At 40.7% G+C, this 26,886-nt stretch overlaps 1 protein-coding gene across 1 annotated transcript in view; it reads right to left on the bottom strand.

Annotated features, from left to right (window-relative positions):
* Positions 1-16,993, bottom strand: part of prfprl2.1.L (pyroglutamylated RFamide peptide receptor-like 2 gene 1 [provisional] L homeolog) — a 73,773-nt gene extending 56,780 nt beyond the window's left edge. Inside the window, exon 1 of the mRNA XM_041586951.1 lies at positions 16,290-16,993. Within this exon, the coding sequence (XP_041442885.1) occupies positions 16,290-16,668 (379 nt within the window). The 5' untranslated portion in view covers positions 16,669-16,993. The remainder of the gene's footprint in view (positions 1-16,289) is intronic.
* Positions 16,994-26,886: the final 9,893 nt, after the last annotated feature.

The following is a 26,886-nucleotide window of genomic DNA, read 5'->3' as shown; positions in this document are numbered from 1 at the left end:
GATGTGGGGTATGGTAAATCTTCCTTTGGGATTAATTTAATGTTTGATACTATACTTGATTGCAATGTATTATTATAGCAGAATAGCTCATTATATAAGTTGGTTAGAAAGGGGGCTATTTTATGACTTAAAATTTTGGGGATGTTAGGCCATCGGGACCTAGTGCCAACCTTCCAACAGACCCTGTTTTGATGGGGCAGTCCTGAAGAGTGAATTTGGTGGAGCTTATTTGTATACATCAAAGTTCCAGGAGATTTAGGGCATGTCTTGCTATAACTGCAGTGGCGTAACTTTGGGGGCCTCAGCCCTTTCCAGGATCTTTCTGCACATAATCGTAGGTGACCCATGATTCCCCCACAGCAGATATTCACCACTCACATAAATCTGCAATACTGGGTTGAAGAATAACATGGAGGAATAAGGATGAACACCTGACAAAAAGCAAACAAAAGTCACCAGTAAACTTAAAGGAGAAGGAAAGGCTAACAGTAAGTAAGCTTAATTAGAAAGGTCTATATAAATACACCAATAAACCCTCAAAGTAATGCTGCTCTGAGTCCTCTGTCAAAAGAAACACAGCATTTCTTTCCTTCTTTTGTGTACTCATGTTCTTCTGTATCAGACTTCCTGTTTTCATCTTAAACCCCCAGGGCACGGCCTTGAGCATGCTCAGTTTGCTCCTTTCCCCTCCCTCCTCCCCTCCCTGCTGTAATCTGAGCCCAGAGCTATGAGCAAGCAGGGAGAGACTCAGGCAGGAAGTGATGTTACACAAGCCAATATGGCAGCTGCTATCCTAAACAAACACAGAACACTTCAAGAGCTGTTAACTCAAGTATGGTAAAGCATTCTGCAGAATAAATATAGTGTTATAGCTTGCACTATTGTGGCTAATCTACTGGCAATAAACTGCTCCAGTAGCTTTCCTTCTCCTTTAAAGGGGTGGGTCACCTTCAGGTTAACTTTGAATATGTTATAAAATGGCCAATTCTAAGCAACTTTTCAATTGGTCTTTTTATTAATTTGTTATAGTTTGTGAACTATTTGCTTTTTTCTCCTGACTCTTTCTGGCTTTCAAAAGGGGGCCACTGACACTGTCTAAAACAAATGCTGTGTAAAACTGCAAATGTATTGTTATTGCTCATCTTTCTTTTCCGACCCGCCCCTTATTAATATTCCATATTCTTATTCAAATCAATGCATGGTTGCTGGGGTAATTAGCACCCTAGCAACCCGATTGCTGACATTGCAAACTGGAGAGCTGCTGAATAAAAAGCTAAATAACCCAAAAACCACAAATAATAAAAAATGAAAACCAATTGCAAATTGTCTCCGAATATCACTCTCTACATCATACTAAAAGTTAACTCAAAGGTGAACAACCCCTTTAATTCAGGTCTATCAGTGCATCCAATAGCCCTCAGTCTTATTAAAAAGAGGGTGTTTAAGGAGCTCCAGATATTTAATGTTCTACTTTTTCAATTGGTTTTCAGTGAATAGAGAAATCTTAATCTGTATACTTATATAAAATTAAATATTTATGTTAAATTCCGAGGAGATTTAGCTGGGGAGCTTGAGGCAGCAAGTGATCTGCAGGACCCTGGCGCTCCTCCCAGCCTCGGGCTGTGCCATACTCAGTGACCCTCAGTACTGTCAGCCACAACAAAGATATTTCTGCAGAGAGGAGACAGTCTCTAAAGAGGAATATTGCAAGGAAAATGCAGAGAAATACAGAGAAACTGACACATGAGGTCTCTGCAGCTCTCTAGACAAACATGCACCACCATCAATTGACTTTATGTCATCTGCAAAAATATGTGAAAAATGTTTTAAAGCAAGTCTAAAAAAAGCCCATAAGGACTAAATTACCAAGCACACAATGCTTCATTCATAGATATCAACAAAAATATCAAATTTGCTGGAAGGTAAAACATGGGCAAATTGGGTCCATGTCAGACGCGTGAGCTTCACTCAAGTCATTTACTGTCATCCCCAGGAGAATGTGTCCTATAGAAGCAGTGACTTCAGTGTCACAATGATGGCTTATGTGCCATAGAATATAGGACACTATACTGCACAACTATAATTAATATAATTATTACTATAATAACACAACTCTAATGGCAAAGAAGTGATGGGTTCAATCATTTTGGGATTAAAAAACCAGACTCCCAAATTGTTACAGTGTTGTTATGCAAGTGCAGGCATGGGATACGGAAACCCGTTATCCAGAAAGCTCTGAATTACAGGAAGGCCATCTCCCAATCACTTAAAGGGGAACTATCACGAAAATGACAATTTAATATAAGCTTCATCACAAGTATTCTAAATACAATCAATTGAATATTCTGAAATAATCAAGTGTATCTTCACTATCCCTTTCTCGGCAATTGTTTCTCTTTATTCTGTCTTCATTCAGGAGTTGGGTGTCAGATGAATGATCAAATATATTTTGCCTAGAAGATGTATTAGAGTTCACTCTATTAAAATCACCAGACATCATGTCTCTCTACATACAGGATTTGTGCAAAAGGTAGTTATTTTGTTAAATTGTATTTGTACTGGAATCAGTTATTTGAGTGAGCTCGAATTCATCTGCTAGGAAAGGGAGCCCCCCCCTATATGATATATTTGATCAAACTGTCAATGAATATCTGACACCCAACTGCTGCATAAAGACAGAATAAAGAGAAACAGATTCCCAGAGAGGGATAGTGAAAGTAAACTCGATTATTTCAGAAACAATGAAGAATATGTAATTGATCGTATTTAGAAAGTTTATTTTTTTCAGTATGCTGAAGCCTATATTCAATTATAACCCTGGTGGTCTAACGGGCCGGCGGGGACGCCCGCCACGCTCTCGGCAGGGACGCCGGCCACGCCGGTCTTCCCCTTGATGCGCCGTTCTGTAAATGGCGCGTGCGGCACGCCTCTGTTCCTTTTAAAGGCGCTGACGCGTGACGTCAGCGCGCAATGGTGCGAGGCCTTATGGGTATTTAAAGGGCCATTACACTTTGTTCTTTGCCCGTGATAGGATTTGTTTCCTGTTGGTTCCTGAGCCTTGTGCTAGTACCTGTTTGCCTGAATTCTGTTTTGAACTTCTGTGTTTTGACCCAGCCTGGCTTTTGAATTCTCTGACCTCCGTAACCTGACCCTTGCCTGAAACCGACTCTGATTCCGTCTGTCCCTCCTGATTGACTTCCTGGTTTGACTCCTGCCTGTTGTTTGATTCCGATTCTGCCTCACCCCATCTGATTGATTACCCGGTTTTGACCCTTGCCTGCCTGACGATCCTGCTATCTACCTGCCTCGATCCTGCCTGTCTGACCACGAATTCACCTATTCCTGCTTGTACCGTGACCTTTGGCCTTAAAGACTCTATCTACAGTCGTGCCCCTCTGCCTATTCAGAACCCTCATCTTGCACCTCTCGCTTAAGTCCAGGTGGCATCCAAGTAAGCCGAGGGCTCCTCCCAAGGCCCAAAGGCGGTCACACTACTGGTGAATCATGAGCCGAGACCAGGGTGCCTGGTGTTTGTTCTGGTGTAGGGTGCCGACCGTGACAGGGGGTTATTTACCAAAGGTCGAATTTTAGAGTTTTGTGAGCTTATTTTATACCTCGAATGAACTCACAACTATGGTCTCTAATTTAAGAATAGACTCAAAGGTAAAAAACGCAAATCAGTGTAGTCGGGTGAAAACTCGATTATTTAAATTGATTGAGTTTTCTGCTTAAAAAAAACTTAAATAGCTCTAACTAATCGAATTTTTGAGCAAAACCCACAGACAAAAACTGGAACATCATGAAGGCTATAAACATCTTCAAATGGTTAAAGTGACCTCAGCTATTGACTTCTACATGACCTCGACAACTTTTAGTATTTTCGGATGCAAGCTATTTCCAGCTTAAGGTTATAATAAATCTCAAAAAATTCAAGTAAGGGAAATGTAAAGCCTCAAAACTTAAAATATAAATGTTCTGTCCCCTTGTAAGAACTTTAGTTTCATTTCATTATTCTATCTTGTTTTCAAGAGACATTTCTTTTCACAGGAAATTAACTTTGGCTGCTGATGCTCTTGTGTCAAATTCTTGATATTAACAGTTTAAAAATGGCATAGCTTTAGTTTAAAAAACGTTTAAAAAAAGCATATCTTTAAAAATAGAAAAAAAATCATAGAAAGCGCTCGGTTATACATTCATTTGTTTTGAGGTTTTACAATTCCTGTACAAGCACTGCATATTTGTAGTTAATATATATATATAGAAAAGGTGAGACTTCAATTTGGTTATAATAAACATTGTAAGCTGCGGGATCCATAACAGACACTTTTCTTCTCTTTAAGACATTTTATTTACACACAGGGGTGACCATTTCAGGATACAAAACAAATCATAAAAATAAATCCTGCCCACTGGGCTCTAACTTCACACATGAAGAGTTCCCTTACTAAACTGGGCCCCTTGTGGACTACCAGTAAGTAAACACATAAGTAGGGGTCACCCCTGTACTCACATTTCTTCTGGGGGATTGCTCAGCCTCCTGGCTTTACTCTTTAGTCAGTCAGACCCTCTGTCACTTGGTCTCCTCTCTCTGTACCTTGCAGTAGCAAATGGCAACCCCAGCCCCTCTGGGAGTTCCTCACACAGGCAGGTGTCCTTCCTTCTCTGTGTCCTGCTCTGAGAGAGACTCCTAACAGGCCCACTAGAACTAAATACCTTTCCACAGGATAGCCTTCCTGTGGAAGGTGAGCTCTAATCCATGAGCTGGACTTCTGGATCGGAGTACCTGGCTTGCCTGTTCTTTCCAGAATACTCCAGGTTCCAGGACCTAGCAACCAAAGCTTTTAAACAGAGAACCTATTCGTAACACCCTTCGTGGTGCCTACCTCTCCTACTTTGGTGAACTTAAAGGGAAAACACATCTTTTCCCACATTGTTTTCGTCACTCTACCACAACATTTATACATTTGGGTTTTCAACCCTTCCTTCTACCTCTTTAAAAAGTTAAACAGAAGAGAAATTAGAAGTGAGATGCAAGAAACACACACACAAATAGGACAGCAAATAAATGTCTTCCCTTCATCCTGCTAGCAAGAAAATAATGACACTGGATACAAATCTTCCCCATTTATCTTTTAGAGGAAAATCCATTTGACCTTACCTTAGCATAAATGTAGATGGAGCATGTGTCCTAAACATATAAATCATATCATTGCATTATAGACAGTTCATTGTTACAGTTGAGGAGCCGTGAGGACAACTGCATAAAGAATACAATGGCAAAGTTGAAAAATCAGGGGAGTCGAGCTTCTGCTTCTTAGCAACTATGAAATGCAGCTCCCAGATTTACCAGGGGGAATCCATATTTTACTAATTTATAATGTTTATCCGACAGGATGATCGAGAACTTTTCATTACCCCATATCCAGTTTAATATGTCTTTGAATGTCAAACAGAGATGGTGGAAGTTCCAATGTCTGGTGATGATAATCCTGGCCACCAGGTAGAATATCAAAACTCTCCTAAAAGAATAAATATTATGAATATTTCTGTTTTACAACACTACTTGCAGGTCCCTTTTTCTTTTTTCTGTGTAACCATGTGCTTGGCTACACCAGCATCTTGTGAATTGCAGGTGATTTTATGTATGACTGTGCTGAACAATGAGATGTGGATTCCCATATTGGGTCCCAAAGTTTCCTCCTTGGAGCTTTCCAATTTCCGAATATTGGGGTTTCTGATTGTCTCAACATTTTATACAGTAACTGTGATCACCACTATAGTGATATCAGTTCTGTATGTCCTTTTGTTCATAATGTCCTTTTTTTAAAAAAACAAATCACTGTGTATAGGGTATAGGTTGTGTGAAAGACAGAAGATGTCATAGTTACCTTTATAGAGAGCAATATGTGTCAAAGATTTTGTTACAAAAGGGATATTTCTCATGGTTGTTCCTATTGAGAAAATGTCAAATTCACCAAAAATCTTTGTATTTCCGTTACCTCTCCTTAAAGGGAAACCTGGAACAGTTAAAGGAGATATACTGTATAAAAACAAGAATTTGCCAGTGAATAATACTCTTTTTAAATATAGAAGAAAAGTGCTCAAAAAAGTATTCAGGCTGATTTTTTAAAAGTGTCTGCAAAAATCCTACTAATCCTGCCCATCTGATCCACCTCCTGATGCCTTCTTTCCCAGGCTGTGCAGGGGAGCCGGTGGCACACTGCACTCTAGCATAAGAACCAATCAGCAGCTAGACTGACCTGATAGGGAACTGAAGCCTATCTTTGCTTGTGTAACTGCAGGGATGTGATTGGCTATCCCCTTCCTACAGTGCTTCTGGCAGGGCCCATTAGAACACACTCTTTCCCTCATTAGAAATAAGGACAGAGACCGTAGCAGAGCTATAGAGAGCTCCAATAAAGGGGCCAGACTTAAAGATAATATACATTTTTTGCCCAGAGTAAAGTCAGCACTAGTGATGGGCCAATCTGATCCATTTTGCTTCTGCAAAAATTTACGAAAGGCAAAAATACGGCAACATTTTTTTTGTTGCGCGATGCGGCGAGTCACTATTTTTGCCAATCGACAATTGTTTTCACCCATTGGAGTCTATGGCAGTTATTTTTGAAAAATTTCGCTCATCATTAGGCAGAACCCTATATACATTACTGCTTACAAGATTGTTTTTTTTTATTTATCTTATATGTCTTCATGATTATTTCTAAAATCATCATCATCATCATCATTTATTTATATAGCGCTGTCAAGATACGCAGTGCTTTGAACTCTATTTACTAATCCTGCTGCATTATTGCCAGTCAGGGTTCAGAGAGGATCATTACCTTGAAGATTCCAAATACACACCCTGAGTTGTAGGATAAGTACTATTTAATACATTTCTATCTCAGACATACTGAAACTATTTACCACCATAGCGGCTGCGGGACCCTATTACACATCCAGAAATCCTCTGGAATGTATTGTGAGGTTTTTTTTTTACAATTGTAATAGTTTTAAACGTATCTATCAATAAAAGTCATTTTTTATTTTGTCCTTAGCTACCGCTTGGTGCGGTTTGATGGGAGGGTGAAGTTATGATTACTTTTTGTGGGATTTTCTTCACTTTCACATAGATATTTTTCCAGATTCCTTTGACATACTACCATTGAATTGAAATGCTGTGTCAGGAGAATTTACGGTGCTCTCTAGCACGGGCTGCTGGCCACATTGTATTATGAAACAGAGGAACTCACATCCCGTTCAGAATGTTGTATTATTAGCAGACAGCACTTGTCTCGTGTGCAGTTACTATTGCATGCAAGTGCCGAAAAACTACCCTTACTCATGGTCATTACTAAAACTCAGCACATTTAAATAGATTTTTCATAATAGTCCCCCTTGAAAGCCTAAATGTCTTTTACAGGTATGTGATCCGGACACTCATTAAACAGAAAACTATGGAATTACAGAATGGCTGTCTCCAATAGACTCCATTTTATCCAAATAATCCACATTTTTAAAAATGATTTCCTATTTTTCTGTAATAATAAAACAGTAACTCGTACTTGATCCCAACTAAGATATAATTAATCATTATTGGAGGCAAACCCAGCCTATTTATTTAATGTTTACATGATTTTCTTGTAGACTAAAGGTATGGTGATCGAAATTACGAAAAGGATCCGTTATCTGGAAAACCTCATGTCCCAAGCATTCTGGATAACTGGTCTCATACCTGTACAGAGTAAGAATTAGAATATGATAACTTCGTAAATGGGTGCCTCACTTGGTACAGGTATGGGACCTATTATCCAGAATGCTTGGGACCTGGAGTTTTCCGGATAAGGGATTGTTCTGTAATTTGGATCTCCATACCTTAAGTCTACTAAAAAATCATGTAAACCCAATAGGATAGTTTTGCCTTTAATAAGGATTAATTATATCTTAGTTTGGATCAAGTACAAGCTACTGTTTTATTATTACAGAGAAAAAGGAAATCATTTTTAAAAATATGAATAAGTTGACTATAATGGAGTCTGTGGGAGATGGCCTTCCCACAAATTCAGAGCTTTCTGGATAACAGATCCCATATCTGTACCTGCAACTAATGTGTTGAACAGCAGTAACACATTAGTACAAAAAGTGGGACTGCCTTCGCTGGGGGGCTTAGAACAGTGGCAGGGAGCTCAGTCTAAAGACCATTTAGGGTGAGAATTGGGAAGAATGGATATTTAAAAACACCTAGAAGTCCAGTTAGAGTGAGATTTTGGGTGAATATCTTAATATTTATATTATCTGTTCCAGGTGTTGTTAGAACTAATACTGAGTATTTGGTACAGATATGGGATCTGTTACCTGGAAACCTGTTATCCAGAAAAGCTTTGAATTACAGAAAGGCCATCTCTCATAGACTCTATTTTATCCAAATAATTTGCATTTTTAATTTCCTTTTTCTCTGTAATAAATAAAACAGTACCTTGCACTTGATCCCAACTAAGATGTAATTAATCCTTATTGGAGGCAAAACCTTCCTATTGGGTTTATTTAATGTTTGTATGATTTTCTAGTAAACTTAAGGTATGAAGATCAATATTTCAGAAAGATCTGTTATGTGGAAAACCCCAGGTCCAGAGCATGGTCCCTGTACACCAATATATTCCTATATCTGTATTCATTTTTTTCAGTTGAGGGGGCATGGATTAAAGGCCTAATGGGGTCTTGCAGTGACAAAAGTCTGACAAACCCTGGCTGCTATTTGGAAACATGACATGGAGCAAAAATAAATTGACTAATTTGTGTGCCATTTGTGATGTACAATTTAGAAATAATCATTTTGTAAACAACGTTGTTGAATTATTGTGTTGCCAAAAAGCAGCACAAGCTCATTAATTTGCTAACCACAGTCGTTACTGAATTCACGCAGATTCAAGACAAGGTTTTGTACAAAGGATTTACATTCTTGGCATTCAGGATCTTTCATTCAGCCAAAGATAGGAATTAAGGTCCCCATAGACGCGACGATTCTTCTTGCCGAACGACTGATTTTAGGGAAGCCCGACCAATCCTTCGAAATTATCGTGCGGTTAGTGGTATTCGAACGATCGTACATCTTACGATTTTTCGGCCGACATCTGTCGGGAAATTGATCGGCCAGGTCAAAAAATCTTTGTCGGTCCCAGTGCAATCTATCTATGTTTGCAGGGCCAAGCAGGCAGCTCCCCTTTGTTTTCCTGGTAAATTGGTCTTTTTAGTTGATGGTAGATTCGTACGATCGTTCTGAGAAGATCGTGGTCTCACGATCAGGATCTGATCTTTTAAAAATCTCAACATCTATGGCCAGCTTTACACAGCACTGACTGACAGATCAACCAGTTACTGACTGGCAATTACTCAATATTGTATCTGCAGCTATTAAACTGATGGGATGTGGCTCCATCTAAAGGAACAAAAGATGATAAACACTGACTATGATTCCAGGCCGAGCAGTTAATTTGCTCTGTTATCCCTCGATATTGACAATATGTTTGTAACTCTGTCCCGGCATTTGTTTATATTTATAACAACAGAGATGACATCTTCCATCAGGCCATTACCATGATAATGAGGCACTTCATTTTACCATTTAGAGTAAAGAGGAATTATGTTGTAAAACGTTCAGGACTGGATTATTATCTCCCTGATAACTTGAGTTTAGCTGTCGTCTCTGTAATAGTCGCATGTTCAGGGGAGAGGCAGCGCACCCTTTCAATAATGCATTTACTTATATCAGTGCTGTCCAACTTCTGCGGTACAGAGGGCCGTAATTTTTCTGGTCGAGGGCCGATAATGGAAGCCAGTGTTAATCACTCCCTGTTTTTAAATTACACCTACTTTAAACCACACCTATGTTACCACGAGACCATGTCCACATCAACAGCACATCCAACGAATGTAATGTGGATTCGCACACCCTCCTTAACGATGAATAAAGATCTGCCTGGTGCACGTCGGTGGAGGCTCGGCAACCTCCCAATATAGCAATGTAGAAAAGCCACACGGCACACAGGTCTGAAGGAAAATTCTAGTGATTTATTGGTGCGGGGTGCAATGCAACTTTTCGGGGTAACCCCCTTTGTCAAGCATGCTTCACAAAGGGGCTTACCCCGAAACGTTGCATTGCACTCCGCACCAATAAATCACTGGAATTTTCATGCAGACCTGTATGCCGTGTGGCTTTTCTACATCACATTAACAGCACACCACAAAACCAAATGGCTGGTGCTCACTGTGGGGATCCAATAGAAAAGAAATCCACGGCACACAGGCTGCCATGGATTTCTTTTCTATTGGATTCTACTGTGAGGTGGCCGAACCTCTACCACTGAGCACCAGATTCGCATCTCTACACTGGGTGTGCGAGAGCCAGCTTTCGTTTTACTATTGCTCACTGTGGGGATATCATTCATATGTGAAAAAGTTGTTATATTATGCGAAAAAGATGTTATATTAAGACATACAGCACCCTGAAATGCATATGCCTCCTCCCCTGTGGATAACACAGCACCCCCCAGCACATTAAACACCTTAGGGCCCCTAACAATAGTTTCCAAATACTAACAAATCCCCAGAACAAATACCAGACTTGCGTTCCACAGGCAGAGCAAACACAGGCAGAGTAGGGCAGGCAAAGCATGACACACAGACACAGTAGAGCAGGCCGAGTATGGCACACACACAGTGTCGGAATGGGCCGGCGGGACACCGGGAAAAACCCCGGTGGGCCCCGGGCTCTTGTGGGCCCCGCCAGCCCAGATCCGCTACTTAGTGGGGCGGCGCGACCCCACTTTGTTTGTGGTCGCGGTATAATAGAGTAACTGCGCATGCGCATAAAGGTAGCGCTGCGCACCTGCGCACAAACACGGCACATGCGCACTAGTCCCCTAAAGCACTCCGGAGCGGTAGCGGCGGCCGGAGGGGGGCCCTGGGGCAGTAGCCCCGGTGGGCCCCACGCCTCCCAGTCCGACCCTGCACACACAGGCAGACTATAGCACACACAATAACAATAGGGCAGGCAGAGTATAACACACAGGGAGCATAGGGCAGGCAGAATATGATACACACAGGGCGGGCAGAGTAAGGCACACACAGGGAGCGGAGCATAAGGCAGGCAGAGCATGACACACACAGGGAGTATAGAGCAGGCAGAATATGGCACACACAGGCAAAGTAGAACAGGCAAAGTATTGCACACACAGGGAGTATAGGGCAGGAAGAGTATGGCACACATAGGGAGCATAGAACAGGCAGAATATGGTACACACAGGCAGAGTAGGACAGGCAGAGTGTGGCACACACAGTGAGCATAGAACAGGCAGAATATGGCAAACACAGGCAGAGTAGGACAGGCAGAGTATGGCACACACAGGGAGCATATAGGACAGGCAGAGTATGGCACAGCCTATGATTAAGTGTCCTTGGGTGACACGAAATGCGTAAGGCTTTTTTTTTTATACATAATGTAAAATAGAGATTTTTTGTATTATTTAAATTTTGCTCTCCTGGATTCTACTATTTTATGCATTTGGTGTTCCGGAATGGTGCCTGCCTGCCATCAGATTTCAGAGTACGGCACACACAGGGAGCACAGAACAGGCAGAATATGGCATAAACAGCCAGAGTAGGACAGGCAGAGTGTTGCACACACAGAGAACATAGGAAAGGCAGAACAGAACAGGGAATCCACTCTAAAATGTACTAAATACAGTGACACAATGCTGGTGCCCCTTCAGCAGTTTGTATGAATGTGAACATCTGAACAATGGGGGCAGTTTAAGGTGTGAACAATAGAGGTGTCACAAGTGTGAACAATGCAGGGGGGGTTACATGTGTGAACAATACAGGGGATTACAGTCTGAATTTGAGGTTTAAACAATGCAGGGCCAGTTAAGATCTGTAATGATACCTATTAAAGTTTACACAAGGTAAGCAGACACAGCTGTGGGGGCCACACAAGGGTGTTGTCCAGTTGGACAGCCCTGATTTTTATCATAGAGTACAGGAAAGAATTATAGGTGAGACTGGGCCATGACTGTAAAGAAAGTCTGGCATCATCTCTCCCTACTATACCTGCTATCCCACAGTCACAGTCCCTTCCCAGAGACTATTATCCTACTGTTACTATAGGCACAATCTCTCCCTACTATACCTGCTATCCCACAGTCACACTCCCTTCCCAGAGACTATTATCCCACTGTTACTATAGGCACAATCTCTCCCTACTATACCTGATATCCCACAGTCACACTCCCTTCCCAGAGACTATTATCCCACTGTTACTATAGGCACCATCTCTCCCTACTATACCTGCTATGCCACAGTCACACTCCCTTCCCAGAGACTATTATCCCACTGGTACTATAGGCTCCATCTCCCCCTACTATACCTACTATACCTGCTATCCCACAGTCCCTTCCCAGATATTATTATCCCACTGCTACTATAGGCACCATCTCTCCCTACTATACCTGCTATCCCACAGTCACACTCCCTTCCGAGAGACTATTATCCCACTGTTACTATAGGCACCATCTCTCCCTACTATACCTGCTATCACACAGTCACAGTCCCTTCCCAGAGACTATTATACCACTGTTACTATAGGCACCATCTCTCCCTACTATACCTGCTATCCCACAGTCGCAGTCCCTTCCCCGAGGTTATCATCCCACTGTTACTATAGGCACCATCTCTCCCTACTATACCTGCTATCCCACAGTCACAGTCCCTTCCCAGAGACTATTATCCCACTGCTACTATAGGCACAATCTCTCCCTACTATACCTGCTATCCCACAGTCACACTCCCTTCCCAGGGACTATTATCCCACTGTTACTATAGGCTCTATCTCTCCCTACTATACCTGCTATCCCACAGTCACACTCTCTTCCCAGAGACTATTATCCCACTGTTACTATAGGCACCATCTCTCCCTACTATACCTGCTATCCCACAGCCATAGTTCTGTCCCAGAGGCAATTTTCCCCACTGCTGCTGTAGAAAAAGTAAAGCAACACAGGAAAAAGAACACATTTGTTCAGATACTTTTGCAGTTACTCACCAGACTGCTGATGTAGCACATATATCATACTGTACCAGAAATATAATACGTCAAAAAAAATATCCTTATGCATTTTCTTAACAAGGACTTTTGGAATTGCTCTGATTTGGTAACTAGCTTTCTCCACTCAGTCTTCGTTCCTATATTCTAGAGCCACTATTTTTGGTATCTTAATAGATCTCATGACTTCTTTTGTAGTTGATGTGACACATAAGGGCTCATTTACAACCCCTAAGTGCAAATGTGGTCACTCGGTTTTGCTGCAGTCAGTTGAGCAAAGTCTCTTCATTAACTGGTTGTGGCATTGTGATGCATACATAAATGTCCCCTTATATTTCTGGGGACTATATTACTGGCTGGTAAATATTTCCATGAATTTTATCTGCAGACAGATTCCAAGTAATTCCGCAGCTCTAGGCAATACTCAACTCTATTATGAATTCAGACAGTAGTATAGAATAAACAAGGCCATTAAATGTGGAAAGTAGCAAGCAGTCACTCTCCTCCCAGCGGCCCATGTTCCAGGACAATTTAATGATTTGTGTGATTAGCTTAATATCTCCCTGAAGAACCACTGTGACTGGTTTAAAATTCCACTGAAGAACTAATCCCAGCCCCTTGCGTTCCAAACTCAGTTGTGTCAAGCAAGATAAGAGGGAATGAACCAACTGATCTTGCCCTGTCTTATTTTGGCTGTTGTCTATGAAACCAGATTTACAATAAGTAATGTGGCTCATCTGAAAGGTTTAATGAATGCTGATTATGTGCCAATTATCCTGCCCGTACCTAAGAGTGACAGCTTACATCTATTTAGCGCCTCTATATGCATAATATATACCCTACCATTTATGTATCTGCATGATGAGGAAACTATATTTGATTGCAAGAGGGACAGACAGAATAGAAAAGACGCCACCGGGTATATGAGGAATCTGATTATAATCGAGTCAGAGGACTTAGGAGTGCCTTAACAGCGGGAAGGATTGTCACTGTCGCTGGTAGAGGAAAGGTTAATAGAAATTCAGCAGTAGGCTGTATACAGAGGGGAAGAGTTCTGATTGGGAGATAATACCAATGTAATTTTGTTGGCTAAGCTTCAATTCCCGCGGTGATCAGAAATATGACATTGTCTTTCACACTGTCAGCCAGCCAGGATTGACTCCACGTGCCTAATTATTTCTGAAGGATCCCGTGGATTACCATAACGGAAGGGAAATCAGAATCAGAAGGCAGAGCGTGGACCTGTTTCATGCACAGACATGACATTAAGTGGCCACCACAGGAGAAGAACCTTATTTGGGACAGTAAAGTGCCTTACTCAATATGCAGTATATGAGTAAAATAGTTTCCATGTTATTCATTGTTGCATCACAGAAATTGTACAGCAAAAGCAAAGTGTGAATTTATGAAATTATGGACTGGGGTAATATAGTCAGAATAAAAACTACAATAAGCATGTATAATATAACATATTTAGGGCACATCAATACCTAGAATAGATTTTAGTGTGTTATGATACATGGGGCATGGGCATGCTCTGATAATTTCTCATGCACTGTAATTGCTGTTTGGTCAGATCAGTAACACTTCATGAATTTCTGGATTATCCATGAGTGTGCTCAGCATAACTGGTTATTCATTATTTGGACATATAAAGACAAGCTTTCTTTTGGCTGCCCCAGCTCCAGCTGAACCATCCCTTTGCATATGGGCTAGGCAGGAGAAGAAGGAAGAGAGTCAGCCCAAAGGAGAAGACAGAAAGCTAGACAGTGTCAGACTGGGTTGCCAGAGGCCCACCAGAAAACCTTAGAACACAGGCCCATTCTTTAAATTATTTTTCCAGTTGGACAGGTTTGGACAGATAAGTAGTTCTCCAAACCTATCCAAATGCCAGTGCAAGCATAAGTTTCCTCTACTAAAGGGAAAGTATAACCATTTAGGAGCAAGTTTGTTGTCTGACTATTAAGCTCTTCACACTCAGAAGCATACAATATGTCATTGCAGGAGACATTTGCCAAAAGCAACATCACCATACATATTTTAAATTAAACCTATATGCCCAATTTAATGCCACTTTGCAGAGGGGCACACAGTTATCTATCATGTTGGTGAAGAATGACCAAGCAATACTGAGTTATCTTTCCTTACTTAAGCTTAAGAAGTCATGTTGTCAGTACTGAGCCAGAGGGCACCCTGGAGCTAACAGGTTTACCCCTAAAGTGGTATTGTTCTCCCTATCATTATGTATTGTCCCTTGGCCATGTAAAATATATATTTTATTATTCATTATGCTTTAGTTATATAGCACTGACACTTTCCTCTGCCCCGCAGAGCTTACAGTCTAATCTCAAGTACCTATATTATTGTGGTGTACCATTCAATATAAACAATATATAGTGTAAAGGCAAATTCAGGGTAACCTCAGTAATTTAGATAAGACTTTCAGTTCTCTGTCTATAGAGCCCTGTTCCTTAACTTTGGTTCCCCAGATGTTACTGAAGGTGCATCTCCCAGCATGTTGTACCTTGTACCTTGATATTATGTTGGAGGAGTCTGGGAGCTGTAGTTCAGCAACATCTATGCACTCAAGGTTAAGAAACACTGGTATAGCTCTCATCAAGTAAGAACAACAGAAGAAATCAGAGTAACCACCTGAAAATGATGAAATAGTAGATACCATGTAGGGGCAGCAAGTCAGTTCTTTGTACATTCTCAGTCTATTGGAATACAAATGTGAATGTTGCTAAATAAACAGGTTGCCACTGAAAAGCAGGTTTTACTGAGTGTGCTTACTATGGATAACTTTCATTAATGTATGCATTATTTAATTTGCTTTATCAGCAGCTTGGCAGCCGCATGGCCAGGCAGACACATTACTTCTAGACTTGCAATGTCTGGCATGTACATATATGCTATGTTAATCTGGTAACAAGGACACAGTTTCAACCTATTTTTTTGGAAAAAAGACATTTAATAAAAGGGCCAGTAACACACACAATAATGCACGTAGTTGCTAAATAAGTTATCATTTGCATAAAAGCAGCTGGAGCTACCTTTGTTTAAGCATTTGCAGTAAGTGGCCAAAGAGGAGTTTAAATATTCATGGCTTTCAACATAGAATAAAGGACATTTCTATGCACAGATGCTTGTCAAGCAGCTATAGTCTGTAAATATATATATAAAGTCTGCTTACCTCCCAGCCACTCAGAAGAGATGTTCTGCAGCAAAGTAAAAGGGATACAGAAGAAAGTTACCAGCAAGTCACTGAAAGCCATTGAGCAGATGAAGATGTTGGTGACTGTCCTCATGGTCTTCTTTCTAATAATGATATAAACCACCAGGCTGTTGCCAAATAGAGCCAGGATAAAAATGATGATATACAAGACCAAGAAGATGACCTTGGCACTGAGGGGCAGCTCCGGTATATAGACCAAAGGTTTGAGGCCATAGGCAGCAATAAACTGGAGCCTGGTCATGTTGTGCTCCTTCAGCAGCTGGTTTAGGGTTTCTGGAGTTATGTTGAGCCTTCTGTCCATGGTGCTGAAGCTTGAAGATAATGGGATCCGTCTCATACAGCTGCCCCCCAATCAGGATGACTAGAGAATTAGACCCAGAATACAGTGCCACTTGGAATCAGAGTGAAGTTTAAGTAACATACAATAAAACACAGCAGGAATTATTTAATCTGTAATATCCCATGCCCCCCAAAGGGTTCTCGCTGAGGAAACTTTCAACCCACAAACTTTGCTTGCTTTCCCCGTGCATGCTGAAGGGTCCCACTTTTCTTCTTCTGAGAAGGCATCGGTGTAGAAACAAGAAAATAATCTAGTGTTCCCTCCCCTGTCTGCCTGGCTGACAACACAGAGGGCAGTGTAGCCTCAGCTGTGCTATAAAGCAGAGAAGCACTGCCAGAATGACTGCCTGCTCTCGCTGCACTGCTGCTTACATGAAAAGACACAAAGGAATGCTATTTGCTGGCAGAGCATGTGGATTCCAGCGATATGACAGGCAGGCTCTGGCTTTTTAGAGCACAGTTCCAAGAGCCCAATCTTCCCTATAGATATGCTTACGCTCACAACAGGAGGCAGTTTGGCATGTGCTTGTAATGAGGGAGATAAAAGGTAATTTCAAAATATGCATTCACTCACCCGTGTTGCAGCACTCAGACCAGACATCAAGCTGGAAAACTAGAGCTGTCTCCTTGAGGGCAGACAAAGTAAAATAATATTTTACTTCTTTAGGTTCTGTGAATTTATTCACAACATGTCAGCTCTTTGGAAGGCTGAAAGTTGTATGAATTCCTTTTATGTACTCATGTTCCTGCTTTAGGGGGAATAAACTCAATTGAGGGAAAGCAGATGGCATGAACGGGCAAGCTTTGTAATGGATACATGGGAATAGGTCTGGGAACAGACATACAGCAAGAATGGAAGCAATAAAACTGTAGTACAGCCAGAGAACTCTAAACTTCATGGCCTATCAGTGCAAGAAAACTTGCTGTTTATCATAACGGAATTAGAAAACACATGTTTTAGAATGTGTTTATATGACTAGAACATTATGAAATAATTCTATACTGTCCAGTTCCCTATACAATTTGCTGTACTGTAACACTGCCTATTTCTTTACAGCATATTGGCCTTGACCTGTTCCTACATCTATTCATCTCATTGTATACTTGTACAGCAGATTGTACTGTACTACAGCTTTGTTTCTCTCTATTGTTTTACAGAATGCTGCACTCCACATCTTTATATTTCTTTATTTCTGTAAAGCTTTCTCTTCCTGTACCTTACACAGGGCCCACTATACTGTACTTCCTCTATTCATACACCATATACTGTACTGTATTGTTCTCAGGGTTGGACTGGAGTATTGGGGGCCCAAAGGGACACAAAGCGCTAATCAGGGGAGCAGGTCTGGGCCAGCCCAGTCCGACCCCTGTAAATACCGACAAAACTTCAGTATTTTATATTGGGCCAATTTGGCTGGTTCTGCCAAAGGCTGTTAGTGGGTTCAAGAAGGAATACTACAGCAACAGCTGGAAGGCTGTATATTAGAATCTATTCTGCTTCAGGCTATACCACCACTAGTGATGGACCAGTAATTATTTTGCAGTGATTAATTGAGTGTGATTGATTCAGTTGTACCAATTCCTCTCTGTGAAAGCCAACAAATGCATATGATGTATTCATTAATCTAAACTCTCTGTGTGTAGTGGGAAACTAGACATGTCATTTGCACACTCAAAAGCCCAGTGGACACTGACATAGTAATAGTCTGTATAATCCCATGCCAAACGAGCTGAGAGTTAATGACAGAAGCTTGCATAGTCTTTGTATATAAATATAAATCACACCTAGGGCCAATGCAGGGACCACTTCATACTAAGAGGGGGTAACATGACTTTTTAGTCTAAATCAGTGATCCCCAACCAGTGGCTCATAAGCAACATGTTGCTCACCAATCCCTTGGATGTTGCCCCAAGTGACCTTAAAGCAGGTGCTTATTTTTTAATTCCAGGCTTGGAGGCAAGTTTTGGTTCCATAAATCTAGGTGCCAGTCCACATAGAGGCTACCAAATAGCCAATCACAGCACTTATTTGGCATCCCCTGGAATTTTTTTTCATGCTTGTATTGCTCAATGACTCTTTTTTAATATTTGAATGTGGCTGATGGGTAAAGGTTGGGTACCCCTGATCTAAATATTTAGCCATCTTTAAAGGGCATGTAAAGTCTAAAATAGAATAAGGCTAGAAATGCTGTATTTTGTATACTAAATATAAACATGAACTTACTGCACCTCAAGCCTAATCAAACAAATAATTTATGCTTTCAAAGTTGGCTACAGGGGGTCACCATCTTGTAACTTTGTTAAACACCTTTGCAAGACTAAGACTGTGCACATGCTCAGTGTGGTCTGGGCTGCTTAGGGATCGTCATAAACAAAGCTGCTTGAGTTCTGCATGGCTGGGAAGTAAGGTGGGGGCTCCCCCTGCTGTTCATAAGTATGATTGTTTCCCTGCTCAGCAGTTAGGGACCATCTGACAATTCCTATCCACAGTAGTAAATGAAGGGAGACAGTCAGGTTTCTTATAAAAATAATTTTTAATTAAAGTATATTGGAGATAGGTTTCTTTTTCATTAAAGAAAGTAAAAATGGGATTTTTTTTTTTTTTGCCTTTACATGCCCTTTAAACAGTGGAGTAAGTAGATCTTCTCACCTAAACTTTGGTAAAGATGAGCAGCGAGAAAAGTACGTTTGACGCCTCAGGGTCTCACACATCGTGGGGGCAGATGGAGCAAAAAGACACAGGCAACAATACTTTTGGGATAGTGTAATTACAGGCACAAAGTTTGCTCTAGTTCTAGTAACCAATAGCAACTAATAAGCAATTAATAGTTTGTGGACTTCTATTTGTAAGCAAACATCTGATTGGTTGCAATGTTACATCAGCTGAAACAAATCATGTTCATATTTAAAAGTGAGATGTGATATTGGGAAGTGTGACTAATAATGCACACATTTCATAAGAGGTATTGGAAACGCGTTATCCAGAAAGCTCCAAATTATGGAAAGGAGATCTTCTATAGACTCTCAAAGTATTAGAATTTAAAAAAATTATTTCCTTTTTCTCTATAATAATAAAATGGTGCCGTGTACATTATCTGAACTAAGATATAATTAATCCTTATTGCAAGCAAAAAAATCCTATTGAGTTTATTTAATGTTTAGATGGTAAAGCGAATCTTGCGCAACATTCTGCCGCGAGTATCAGCCGCTGTAAATCATTATGATCTTGTACACCACAATTCCGAAACCATGGGATGATTTTCTGTGTCAGAACACTCTAAAAATTCTGCAATTTTCTTAAATAATAGAGACGCTGCCTGGCCTTCTTAGACTGAGCTCAATATGTTCAGACCATGTAAAGTCCTCAGAAATTTGGACCCTTAAATATTTAAAAATATTTTAAATGATTCTTTAGTAGACTAAAGGTATGGAGATCCAGGTTACAGAAAGATCCATTAATCCAAAAAACCCACAAGTCCCTAGCATTCTGGATAACACACCTGTACTTCTTTTACAGTCTTCAGTTTCTGACGCATAGTTTGTGTTTCTCCTTGATAACAATCTAGATTGAAGCACAGTAAAAGAACTTTCATGTAAAACATTGTACAAAGCCCACAAAAACATTCATAGCAAATATTACTCCGTTTTGTTTTCGCTTTAATAAATGTAAGGTGCAGAGGGCACTAGATTATACAGCACTTATCTACCAATTACTCTCATTGAGAGAAGAGAACAGTCATTATATATTTATGTACACTATGCTTATGTAGCTGTCCCCTTTTTATGTTACATTTTATAAATATGATGGCTAGTTGATTAGACTATACTTTTCAATAGACTATAATTTCCTATCTCAGTTTTTTATCAAAACAAAGTCGACCAAGATCCCATCCACGAATTGTTCTCATTTATTAATCATTTTTTCAAAAAAGTCGGAGCGAAAAAAAACATTACAACAAAATCGACGGCTAATTCGTATCGTACAATTGATGCTCCAAAAGCTTGACTTTATCAAATTGCTGCTGCGAAAACTCGGCTTTATCGGATTATCGGACGAAAACTATGACTTTATCAGATTATCTAGTGCAGATCACAACATCAAGAAACAACTTCAGGGACATTTGCCATTGACTTCTACATGACCATAACAGGTTTGAGATGGAGTATTTTTGGATTCTGAATTTTTAGCAGCTTTGAGGTATAAAAAAAAACTTGACCAGATAAATTTGAGGTTTAATTAATGGGCCCCTTAGTATGTGTTTTCATGCTGTATGGAGGAGTCACTTATTGACTTCTCCCCAATAAATATGGCTGAAAGCATACATCTAACACACCTTCCAGTACTGTAATAATGGGCCCATATTGAGTATAACTCCTATGTCTGTGAGAGTCTTCACTCAAAAAGTATAAACATGATGCAAAGTAAAAAAAAATGGGTGCAAAAACACATTTTTTTGCACATTGCAACCCGCATTCCACACCAAATGCATTACTACAGGTCTTTCAGCAGGGCTATATTCATGATATTAATACTCTTATTAAAACACAAAGTAACAGTTTGGTTACTGATCCAAGACCACCAAGAGGGCTTTCAGTTAAGCATAACTCCCAAAAGGTTGTATTTTTACAGAAGATTCACTTTATAAAGTTTGTCTTTTAACTTAAGATATCTATTGGGGGATCCAATAAGTGGTGACTGCCCTTAGCCCTAACAGTATTGGTGCCGCCACATCTAAATAGGAACTTGATGGAATGTCCAGTGGCGTACATAGAGTTTTGGTGGCAGAGAAAAAATTTTGACCCCCCCCAGCAGTGGCACTTTTGGGGCCCTCAGGGTCTGCAGGAACCTTAATTACACCACTGGGAATTTCAGATATCATAAAAAAGATTTAGAGATGCCAGGGCCAGATGGCATACACCCCCAGGTTCTAAGAGAGCTTAGTTCAGTTTTAGAGCTTCTATTTCTGATTGATTTGCTATCATCTGGTATGGACTGGAGAAAAGCTGATGTCATTCCTATATTTAAAAAGGGATTACGATCTCAGCCTGGCAATTATAGGCCAGCAAGTTTGTGGTGGGCTTGTTAAGGGATTACATTCAAAATTTTGTCCTAGTGAATGGCATTATGAGCAGCAATCAGCATGGCTTTATGAAGGATAGGTCATGTCAGACAAATTTGATTGCTTTTTATGATGAGGTAAGTAAGATGCTGGACAGTGGGGGGCAGTAGATGAGATCTATTTGGATTGTTAATGGTACATTCTCTACTTCGAGTAATTAATGACTTAGGGGAGGTTATTATAAGTAATGTATCAGTATTTGCAGATGACACAAAACTATCCAGCCCAATTAATTCCATCCAGGATGGATTCTTGCAACAGGATCTTGATAAACTGGCAATCTGGGCAGCTAACTGGCAAATGAGATTCAATGTTGATAAATGTAAAGTCATGCACCTGGGATGTAAAAATATCCAAGCCCATATAGCCTTAATGGGAACATTCAGGCATACACTTTTCCTGAACAGTAAATTCCCTAAACCCCTTTAGGAAGATATAACCCAAAATGATTTTGGGACAATGGAAAGCACTAGCTATCTCTGTCTTCCAGAGTGCCAGGAAGCCGGATGATTCGTTCTACACACAGTTAATCAGACTTGCTTAGATATCGGCTTGCTTAGCGGTCAGTTGAACATTCATCAGGTATTCACATGATATCCTGTAACCACGGAAACTCTTGTATCTGTAAGTAACATCTTGATGAGGATGAGGATGTCTATCTTACACAGCACTTGTTTTTGAGTTTCCAACTATTGAATAATTAGAAAAAGTGACCTTGAATCACAGCTCTGGAGCTCTATTCTACACATGGATTTTCTCATCAATACATCCCAGCTACATCTGATAGGACTTTATAAATATTATACTAGAATGACGACTTTATCATGAGAGCATTGATTCAATGGCTTATCACTAGATACAGCCAAAGAGTAGAACAGAAAGAATATATATAGTACTTATATTGTACAAAAGCCAAAGCTTTTATCAAGATAAAGCTGTTAGGAACATTGAAGGTAAATTGCAGTGTTGAAGGAATAAATGAATATTTTTATAATCACAATGGATGAACAAAAAAGCTTTTTACTATTCCCAGGATCATAAATATACCTGTTGGGTTCCACAGCAATAATTTCATAACACAATTTATAGCTCAAAAGTTTGATTTTTAATGCATTTAATGCATTCAGTATTTTGTTTTTCCTCAATCTCCTTCCTTTAAAAACATGTATTCTGGGGAGAAAAAGTGCTATAGTGTGTTAAAGTAACTCATTTGCATTTTATGCGCCTTGGCATCCATATTGTACCTGGCATACAGCATTCCATTGTTTTGCCATCCTTGACATCAATAGCAAGTAGGTGTTCCTCCTCTAAAGGTGGCCATACACGGAGAGATCCGCTCGTTTGGCGATGTCGCCAAACGAGTGGATCTCTCCCCGATATGCCCACCTTGAGGTGGGCAATATCGGGCTGATCCGATCGTGGGCCCTAGGGCCCAACGATCGGATCCTAACAAATTGTAAAGGGCGGTTGGGTCGCGGGACCGCATCAACGAAATGATGCAACCGTGATCTGACGGGATTTTTAGTCCCACCCGATCGAGATCTGGCCGACTTTCAGCCAGATCTTGATCGGGGAAGCCCGTCGGGGGGGCCCATACACGGGCCAATAAGCTGCCGACTCGGTCTGTCAGCAGTTTTTATCGGCCCGTGTATGGCCACCTTTACTGGTAAATCAATGCACAAGATTAGCTGGGAAACGTACAAGTTCGCTGGTGTACATTTGCACATTTAGGCACAGTCGTCTTGTGTATAGCAATTCTGCACACATTTTGAGCCTATATTTAGTAATTCTTTATACAGGTATGGGACCTGTTATCCAAAATGCTTGGGACCTGGGCTCTTCCTGATAACGATTCAAAGCCAAAAGAATGGACGGCACTTTCAAGGAAATGGCAAGTTTATTGCAGGCTCCTACAAGGATCTCACGCCCTTGTATTAATGCGTAGAGCGTGAGATCCTTGTAGGAGCCTGCAATAAACTTGCTATCTCCTTGACATTAGCGATGGGGACGCTGCGGACTGAGCACCCAACAGGGAGGAAATGGAACAGTCAATAGGAGGGTGAGCTTGAAGCGGTCTATTTGGTTTGGATGAGGCGTTTGATATCTTCCTGATAACGGATCTTTCTGTAATTTGGATCTTCATACCTTAAGTCTACTAGAAAATCATGTAAATATTTAATAAACCCTATAGACTGGGTTTGCCTCAATAAGGATGAATTATATCTTATTTGGGATCAAGTACAAGCTACTGTTTTATTATTACAGAGAAAAAGGAAATCATTTTTAAAAATTTGGATTATTTGAATAAAATGGAGTCTAAAGCTGGCCATAGACGCAAAGATCTGATCGTACAAATCAAGGATTCGTACGATTTTCGAACCGTGTGTGGAGAGTCCCGACATTTTTCGTCCGGCGGAGATCGGTCGTTTGGTCTGTCAGACAGGTTAGAAAATTTCTGTCGGCTGCCGATAATATCTCTGCGTGTATTGCCGATCGTACGATTTTCAGTGGGAGACTGTCACCAGCTTTGGTTGGACATAGATATCGTACGATTGCTGTCAGGGGCAGAACATTGCTGATCTGTTCTTTAACTAATCTGACTGGTAAGACTTTGATCTGAATGGTTAGTGGCGGGTCGGGAGATGGGAAAGTCCGATCGTACGATGATTCGTACGATCGGGTCTTTTCATCTATGGCCAGCTAAAGGGAGTCTTCCTTTCAATTATTCGGAGCTTTCTGGATAACGAGTTTCCACACAACAGATCCCATACCTGTATATGAAAATGCAGTTTCATTAGAAATTTGGAATGTATGCTGAACATTTGGGGGCAGATTCACTAACCGGTGAAATGTCGCCAACGACCGCTTCGCACCCATCACCAGGCGAAAATTCGATCAGACAATGCTAATTCACTAAAATGCGGAGTTTCGTCGTGGGCTGGCGACTTTTCGCTAGCGTTACTTCAGCAAAGCGAGCAATTCAAAGAAAAGATGCGCTAGCGTTCATATCTGCCTAGTGCAAATTCGCTAGAGGTCTTGTGCTCAGGTCAATTTGCATACGGCAGGAAATTTAAAATTGAATGGACGTCTTAATGTTATATGTTGCAGCAAATACATTACATTTCCACTGTTAATTACACAAGTCCAGGGAACCTTAATAAAGACAATAGAGTTGTTATATTGCCCTACACATGAGCCCATATGTTAGAAAATTTATTGGGGAACCTGGTTACCCAAAAAAGATTTCAAGGACTTGCTGGCTATCGCTCTGAAAAAGCAAAAGACACCAGCATTTATTGAACTTCGATGCTTTTTCCACTCACAGAATATGATGTAAGTAACAGAGGATTGAGGAAGATCTATGCACTCAAGTGCACTTTGTCTGGTCTGAGCTGGCTAAGGCAAGTCTGGCGAAAGAGGTAACGTTCAGTAAAATTCGCATTTTCGTGAATTTGCGGAGTAACATCCAATTACCAGAGCAAATTGTCGCCTGGCAATAGAGTGCGAATGAGCGCTAGCGCCTATCTCTTTCGCTAGTGAATTGGCGCCTGCGCCCGTTAGTAAATTGCTGATGTCACTGCGGGTGGTAACGCTGGCTAATTGTCCCCAGTGTCTGCCACTTCGCCCTTTAGTAAATCTGCCCCTTGGGGGCAAATTCACTAAGATCCGAAGTTGCACCAGCGACAGCTATGCTGCACTTTGTCGCACTTCGTCAGGCGTAGTTTCGCCAGTGCTACGCAAATTCACTAAAATGCAAAGTTACGCTCAGGGAGGCAAATGGTAGCGAAGTTGCGCTAGCGTTAATTCGTCAAGCAAAGCGAAGTTATGCTAGCGATGACTAATTTGCATACGGCGCCAAGTTAAGGTACAATGGACGTATATGTAGCAGCAAATACATTACACTACACAAGCCTGGGAAAGCTTCATAAAATAAAATAGAGTTATAATGCCCTACACATGAGCCCACTGTATAGTTTAGGTGCCATATGTTAGGAAATGTAGGGGGAAAGGAGGGTACCCCCCAAAAAAATTTATGATCTTTTTCAACCTATCACCTAAACTAGCGAATTTACGCCAGCGCCCGTTAGTGAATCGACGAAGTAACGAAATGACGTCACGCTGGCAAATTTGCGCTAGCGTTAGCTGATTCACGCTTTAGTAAATTTGCCCCTTGGTATCAATGATAGATAGAAGCTAAAATCATAGCTAACCCAGTCTGCAGAGCTCCTACCTAGTCTGCCATGGCTGTTCTCTTTATCTTGTATCTCTATTTATCTTTTTCTATATACAGTATTTGCATCTTTGGGAAGTCTTTTGAGGTAACCTCATTAACGGATGTAAATCAAACCTGTCCCCCCTGGTCAAATTATCCAACATAGAAGGAAGATTTCTCACCTTTACCAAGCAATGACAATAGAATGAAAATAGAACACCCTTGTTATACTCCAGGGTACAACACTTTTATTTGGCAAGTTTTACAGCTAACATTCCTTTCAGTCTTTGTATTGGACAGTGAGCTCCTTTCAGCTTCATTTCTTTTTGTTTTTTGGTCAACCTTTTCTATTGCTTGAGCTTCAAACTGTTTTTAATGTTAGGCACAAATAGCCATTAAGCGGATAGTTACTGAACCGATTGTTTTGGGACAAAGATAAATTTAGGACTAGAGGATACCCTAATGAATTACTTACACAACAACGTCTAGAGGTGGAACAGTTAGACAGAGAAAAAGTCTTATTGGGTGGTCCCCCTAAACAATTCGAATGTAAGGGAACACAAATCGGCCATTAAACTTGAGCAAGCCGTAGCGGGACACTTTGTAGAGATGGGCCATGGGGTACAACAACTATGGTTCCAGGTGCTAGAAATGATATGCCGCCACAGACGAGGGGGTGATAGAGTAAATAAATTCATAAAAAGGGACGTATACTGGATCCGCTGTTTAGAAACTTTAGCCCCTAATGGCCTTAATAAGGAATACGATCTACAGGCAATTTTCTAAAGTGTTGTTTTTAATCATGATTTTAATATTTATTTTTTAGAGATTTAATTATACACAATTATGTGAACAGTGTGGAAGACAGAAACAGATAAGTGCC

This window comes from Xenopus laevis, chromosome 3L, assembly GCF_017654675.1.
Source record: "Xenopus laevis strain J_2021 chromosome 3L, Xenopus_laevis_v10.1, whole genome shotgun sequence".
Taxonomy (NCBI): domain Eukaryota; kingdom Metazoa; phylum Chordata; class Amphibia; order Anura; family Pipidae; genus Xenopus; species Xenopus laevis.
The sequence above is the reverse complement of the archived record's forward strand: the minus strand, read 5'-3'. Positions and strand labels throughout refer to the sequence as shown.